The following is a 7,258-nucleotide window of genomic DNA, read 5'->3' on the forward strand; positions in this document are numbered from 1 at the left end:
TAACGAAGCAGAAAAAAAATCACTTCAGAATGTGTCTTTTTCATTTTTATCCCAATGCCTTTTTCCATGATGCAAAAGATGAACAGTTTTAGTAACTATAGTTAGCCAAGGTTTATAAATTATTCATTCTTCATTGAAATGTGATAGGCCTAGTCCTCGCTACAATTTTTAACCAAGTTTGTAGCCAATTACTGCCTTGGTTGGCTCCAATTATGGGTTATGTCCTCACTTTTTTATCATTGTTGTTATTACAGTAGCATTTAAGGACCTCAAAGAGGGCCTCATTGTGTTAGGCACTGTACAAATGACACAAAGACAATCCCTGATCCAAGAAGTTCACATTCCAAGATTTAAACATTATTGTTAAAGCTCAGCAACCATGGCAGCTAACAGCGTTTGTTTGGCTTCAGCCAGAGACCTAGGCTGGCACATGGTTGTTTTACTGTTACTGGTTCAGGATGCTTTCCCCCCCCCCCCCCCCCCCCGGAAGTGCTGCTGTCCTAAACATGTTTATGTAACTGGTGTGCCTGTTCCTTCCTCCTCCTAACTTCTTTCTGTGTGGTGGGACATTCCAAAGTGCAATGCTTCATGGGCTGCTATTGCTATTCTGTGTGTTCTCAGGACATACTTTGTTTTGATGAGATATTATGGAATGTTTGCCCAGATTTTCCCAAAGCACACTGATACAAACACAGTTAAGCAGTATGGTAGATGTAGATACACAAATGTGGTTGTGATTGCAGAAAAGCTGCTGTGTGCACATAAACTGAACCATGTTACTTGTAACCAGTTATAACCCTGTATTTGATTAAATAAATGGGGGGTGGGATATATTTCAGTCATGTTAGCTTAACACCACTGAGCCCCATTAAGTTGCAGACTAGCTAGCTTTGTTGTAGCCAAGATTCACCCAGGCTACAGCCAGCCAACTAATGTTTTCAGTTGTGTTGAGCTCTCTCAGTTGAACCAACGTGATTAAAAAACACACCCGTCTTGCCCCTCAAGATGTACCCTTAAGGCAGCCATGGCTTTGACAGCATTACAAAACCACAGTTAACAGTTGTGGCGTGGAGATATAAGGCCTTAAAAGTAGATGTACAGGTTAAGTGACTTAAACTATATTGAAATAACCTTTTAATGAATCTGTTTCTATATTTTCCTCAGATCCAGGATAGACCATCTTTGCTATGTGAAGTCAATACCAAAGCCAGGCTTACATGTCTAGCAGTATGGCTAGACAGAACTTCAGAAACCAAAGAGAACCCTGACAATGCTACAACCTCTTCTTACGGTAACAGAGGTCCATCTTGATTATTTTATGTTGAAAATAATTCCTATTTAAGTGCTATTAATATAGTGAGAAAATAGAAAATACGAGAGCAGGTGTGAGTTTTTGGGCTCAACATTCTGTCTCCGCCGGGGACCAGATGCCATGTTAATTTTGCAGTCTCCTGAGATTTACAGTGCAAATGATATTCCTGCAATCTCCGATGCAAATGAATGGCTCATTGTCCTTGTCTCTTGTCATACCTGGTTCGATCTGCAGTTGAGCTATAGAGGTGTTGGCCTTTCTCTTTTGTCTGTTTACGGCAGGGGTTCTCAAACTGGGGGTCGGAACCCCTCCGGGGGTCACAAGGTTATTACACGGAGGGTCGCAAGCTGTCAGACTCTACCCCAAACCCCACTTTGCCTCCAGCATTTATAATGGGGTTAAATATGTAAAGAAGTGTTTTTAATTTAAAAGGGGGGGGTTGCACACAGAGACTTGCTATGTCAAAGGGGTCACCAGTACAAAAGTTTGAGAACCACTGGTTTACAGACTCCAAATCATAATATCGGAATATCCATAATTTCACATACAGCATTATTACACACATTTCACAGTGATATTAATGACCAGCAGGTTATTGGTTTTCCAGTGATATATTACAAGACACCTTTTAAATGAATATTATAACAAGTGTGTGAAGTTCATTGAGCTGGTCAGGCCAGCTGAGATTTACTGTTATTTACTAGTGAGGCCCTGGCCATCTGGCATTGGGGTGCTCGGAGGGTCACAGCTAGTCTGACCAAAATCTTAATTCTCTGCAGTCTTCTCTAAGTACCTTTAAGTAAGAATTAGTGTGGTAATATTTATGTAAATAAAATGCTCAGGCTTTTAGGATACTGTTTTTGACTGGCAGATGCTGTGCATGTGTCCTTAAACCTGTTGGGTCAGATTTTCAAAATTAAACGTATGCAGTTTTGTGTACCTAATAGGTCACTTGCATGTCAGGTATGTATGCATAAAGTAGGTATGGACAGATGTATTTACCCATTGCATGGGCCTAACTTAGAAAATCTAGCCCAGTATTTTTTTCTCGGCAGTCATGCTTGACCATCTAAAATACATTTACTTGCTCGCTTGATGTTTGGACACTGCATACCATGGCACTCTCATCTCTTCCGCTAAAATAGATTATAGAGCTCATGCTGTTTCAATTTCTTTTTAAAATGGGGGGAAATAAATTTGTACTTCATGCCATCAGAGATTCCAAATATTGAACTTAAAAACTCATGATGAATAACTTTCTCCTTTGTTTCAGTAAATGAAGATGAACAGCCATTGATAACTAGGAAAAAGAAAGTTTGTTGGACTGATAATAGTGATAAATCAGCAAAGGGAGATAGGCAAGTGATGCTCAAGAAACGAAAATCAGAAGGTGCACAGCAAAAGAAGAAAATGAAACTATAGAGCTCAAAATGAATGTAACTTCTTTACCATTCAAATAATAAGCTGATATCAGTAAATTTTGGTATCACTGTAACCATTTTTTACACCTCTCACTTCTACTCAAAGCATATTTTGCCATCTCAACAGGGCACATATCTCTGAAACTATCTTAATTTGGGGAGTAGAAAATGTTTCTACATTGATAAATGAAATGACCATTCAGAATTTTGGAAGGTGGCAAATCTGATGGTACTAACTTCTCTTGAATTATACCATTCAGAAGTAAACACATAATGTAGTATATCTAATGTATATTTTAATTATATCAAGTATAGTATAAAAATTCTCTTTGAGCAGTTCTGAAATTCAGTTTAAAACTACAAAAATCGCTGCAGTTCTGTATTAATATACTTGGATTTTCTGGTTTTAATCATTAAAATTTGAAAATAGGTTTCAGTGAAATATACAATGAAAATGTCTGCAATTAACCATTTCTACAATGTTAAATTGTTTGCAACAGGACTGGCAGCCCATAAAGATCTTCCACAGTGTTTGGGCACTTGTATCTAGGAGGACTTAATTTTGGAGGGGGCTAGATTTTTATGTAATTCAGGGTAAGCTGTGTTGTAAATACACCCACTAGGCTGGATTTTTGTACTAAAAAAATGTGCCTGCCTTTATCACTTTAAGGGTTATTTTTAGACAATCTTAATATATACTCCATCATGTCAGAAAAATAGAACTACCAAAAATATCCTTCATATATTCACAAAAAGAAAACTTGTGTTTAACCCTTGAGACAGCAATAAAAAGAGGGTGTGAAAGCAAACAGTATATTTTTTGCCTTCTGATATTTCAAGTCTTTAATTTTAAAAAGACCTGTCTGTGTCCCTAAATTCAACTCTGTTTATGTCCTCTTTCTCCAGGAGTTGGTTTACATGATTGAAACAAACACTTTGGTAACTTTTATGCAGGCATTTTACAAGTATTTACATTTACTCTTGAGCTGTTGAAATGCCAGTGTTAATAAGAAGTGGGCTAGAACAACTTTAAGATGTTCTATATGTTTTAAATCTTTATGTTCAAAGAAATCTAATATAAATTAGTTAAGTTGGAAAAGTTTATATTCATTTCTTTCCTTCTCCTTTTCTCCCCTAAAAATGTTTATCAAGTCTGTGCTCTGAGATTTATTGTGTAAAACGGACAAAGAGTAGTATTTATTATGTACGTAAAGTTGCCTCCCTGATGAACCATTATACTGTTGTGCTAAGTGTTCGTACTGGGCATAATTCCACCTATCTTTAAAGGAAAATGAGCAGAGAATGTTCAGTAGTCAAAATAAGAATCATGGCTGACAATAGGCACTAAAGCAGAAATGTTCTCTACTCCAGTGGTTCTCAACCAGGGGTCCGGGGATCCCTGGGGGCCACGAGCAGGTTTCAGGGCACCGCCAAGCAGGGCCAGTGTTAGACTTGCTGGGGTCCAGGGCAGAAAGCTGAAGTCCCATCGCATGGGACTGAAGCCTGGGGCTCTGAGTCCCACCACCTGGGGCTGAAGCCGAAGCCTGAGCAATGTACCTTCGCCAGCGCCCCAGGCAATTGCCCTGCTTGCTACCCACTAACACCGGCCCTGGCTTTTATATGCAGAAAATAAGTTATTGTGGCACAGGTGGGCTGTGGAGCAGTAGCATAGCTGGGGGGGGAGCAGGGGTAGTGGCCGCTACCCCACTAAGCATGTTGTCAAAAAGTGGCGCCTTAGGGGTTAACATGGCGCCAGTGGGGCCCACGCTCTGCTCTGAAGCTTGGTGCTGCGGGCGCTGGGCTCCTACATCAAGGCAGGCTTTGCGGGCAGCAGCCAAGCTTCTTCCCCCGCCCCACCCTGCCCTGCCACCGATCAGCTGTCTCCCAGCAGGAGGGAGCAGCTGATCGGTGGCGGGGAGGGGGAAGAGCTGAGCTCCAGCAAGCTGGCCGCTCCTGGGAGGAGGAGAGATGGGGGCCCAGCTCCAGTAATACTTGGGGTCCGGTGTCTCCCCTGAGCCCCCCCCCCCTTCCCCAAGTGTCCCCTGGCCCCGACTTGCTGCCCCCGCCCCGGAGCAGAGTGTCCCTGTGTGGCTCCATGTGCAGGGTCCTAGTGCCCCCCCATCTCCACTGCCAGGACAGACTGACTCTGAGCCTCAGCCTGCCCTTCCCCCTCAGACCCTTCCCTTTTCCGGCAGGACCCTCCAGCAGCACAGGGGGGGCCCCCATCCCTCACCCCCAGTGAGGCTACAGTCAGGGGTAGCAGCAGGGGAGGAGGCGCATGCAGCGCCCTCTGGCACCCACCACGGGGGAGGCGAGGGAGATTCCTAGATCTGAGAGGGGCCCTAGGAGCACATGCAGTGACTATGTGCTGCTGGGGAGGGAAGCAGGAAAGGGGGGCTCCCCCAGAGCTTGCTGCTGCCAGCAGGGAAAGGGCTGGGGGGAGTCCTCTCTGGCCCCTGTCCTGGAGCAGCCTGCCTGCACCCTAAAATCATCCCCAGCCCTGCCCCACCCTAGAGCCCACACCCCCAGTCAGAGCTTTCACCCCTCCACCGCACCCTCTGCCCGAGCCCTGAGCCCCTCCAGCACCCCAAACACCTTATCCCCAGTCCCAGCCAGAGCCTTCACCCCTACTCTCGCCCTGAGCCCCTCCCACACTGAAAACCCCTCATCTGCAGCCACACCCAACAGCCCACACCCTGTCCCTCTGCATCCCTCCCATCCCCAAACTCCCTCCCAGAGCCTGCACCAATCCCCTGCCCCAGCCCACTCCTGGGTCTGCTGCGCCTGGACTCCAGCCGCGCAGGAAAGGAGAGCCTGGCGCGAGCAATCTGCTTCTCCTTTGGAGCTTTTAATTTAAAAAAGGCAGAAATCTGGTGGCTCCAGACAATACGGAGTCTTTTTTTCACATGGGGAGTAAGCTCCCAGTTTGCCCCCCCCCCCACCTCAGAGGCTGCCTGCTCCGCTTTGGGGGGCTTTCCCCTTACAGCACTCACCTGCCAGGAGGTTGCAGTTTGAGGCTGGGGCTTTGGAGAGACAGACCCCTGGTGGTGTCGCCCCACACACACACCCCAGCTGGTCTCAGCTGATCCCTTTGCTACAGTGTGCGCACAGGCCAGGGAGTGGGGGTGGGCCAGCTTCGCAGTGCTTAGCTCTGGTGCCTCTCCCAAGCTGGCAGAGGGGTTTGCGGAGTGGGGGGGGGTGCCCCCTCCCCCCCGCTTGGACCCAGCCTTGGGCTTCTGACACAGCAAATCTGGCATTGTGGGGGTATGGTGCGTGAGGAGAGGAAAGTCCCTGGTATCGGGCAGTAGCTTCCACCACATAATCAAATGTGGTAGAAACATCGTCTGTACACTTGTAACACTTACCACTACAGCATTAGTCAGTCTGAATCCCTTGCAAGACCCAAGAGGCCCACATTTTTTTTAAACATTTTGTCTTCGCCCTTTTGTCGGCGCTTTTTTAAATGCAAAATAACACACGTACTTATAAAACAATATCATTCTTGTGTTTTTATTTTAAGTACAAAATAAATATAATGAATTTATGTATGTAATTAGTAATTTGATGTGTCGGGTGGAGCCTTTTTTTTAATGTGTTCGCTCTCCCTGATGTTAGAATCTGGCTATGCCCCTGCTGTGGAGTTTTTATAGCATATTGGTCGGAGCCTCGGAAAGAAAAAGTTTGAGAACCCCTGTTCTACTCTATATAAAAATTTGATGAACTTGAATATAGAGGATCAGATTAGTATTGAAGGGGTAGGAAAACTCAACAAAATGGATGGGGTCACACTGGTAAAGGAATGCAGTGTATCATGGGGGGGACATAAAATAAAACCTGTAAAGTATTTTAGCACAGCAGCTGACTCTGGTTGAGCACTAAAGGGTCCTCTGACACAAAAACAAAACAAACATCTTCTGGACTCTGCTAGGATCATTCACTTTATGGTGGCAATGTGCTCTTGGAATAGGTATCTAAATTAATCTTTTGTAATTTTTCCCCTTATTTAGTTGAACTTAACCCTGTCTGTCTTTATTTGATTTTTAAACCTGGTTTACATTGATTTAGCTTAGCTTCACAGGGGCAGTTTAAAGTCACACCTTTATTTAAATTTGCACAATTCTGGATATACATTAAGACCTAAAATGGTTTTTTAGAAGCTTCTGGTTTTATACATAGCTTCTACCTATATAAAATAAGCCTGATCCAGTTGAGGGTGCAGTGTGAGATATATCCAATCAAACTTTTAACTGATTGCTAGTTGCTAGGCCATTTTAGTGGCAGATATTGAGAGATTTGTATGGTTCTTTTAGAACTATATTTTGTATAGTATTTTCAGATGTCTATTTTTATTTCTATTTAATATGTCTATGGGCTGAGGTGATGGATACCATTTATACATGTAGACTAGTAGATAGCAGTTGTGAATTTTTAAATATGTAGGATGAATTTTCACACACACTGCAATACATGGAAATATGCAGATTAATCTGTACCCAAAAAAATAAAGCATATACATTTTTAAGAA

General features: G+C 43.8%; 1 protein-coding gene across 2 annotated transcripts in view; it reads left to right on the plus strand.

Annotated features, from left to right (window-relative positions):
- PAK1IP1 (PAK1 interacting protein 1) overlaps positions 1-6,277 on the plus strand; it is a 16,529-nt gene extending 10,252 nt beyond the window's left edge. Inside the window, exons 9-10 of one of the 2 annotated variants that reach the window (XM_054017195.1) lie at positions 1,165-1,300; positions 2,586-6,277. In XM_054017195.1, coding sequence (XP_053873170.1) covers positions 1,165-1,300; positions 2,586-2,734 — 285 coding nt within the window. In that variant the 3' untranslated portion in view covers positions 2,735-6,277. The remainder of the gene's footprint in view (positions 1-1,164; positions 1,301-2,585) is intronic. The other variant, XM_054017196.1, reaches the window with a different exon arrangement.
- The last annotated feature ends 981 nt before the right edge of the window (positions 6,278-7,258 follow it).

Source organism: Malaclemys terrapin, chromosome 2 (genome assembly GCF_027887155.1).
Source record: "Malaclemys terrapin pileata isolate rMalTer1 chromosome 2, rMalTer1.hap1, whole genome shotgun sequence".
Lineage (NCBI taxonomy): Eukaryota > Metazoa > Chordata > Testudines > Emydidae > Malaclemys > Malaclemys terrapin.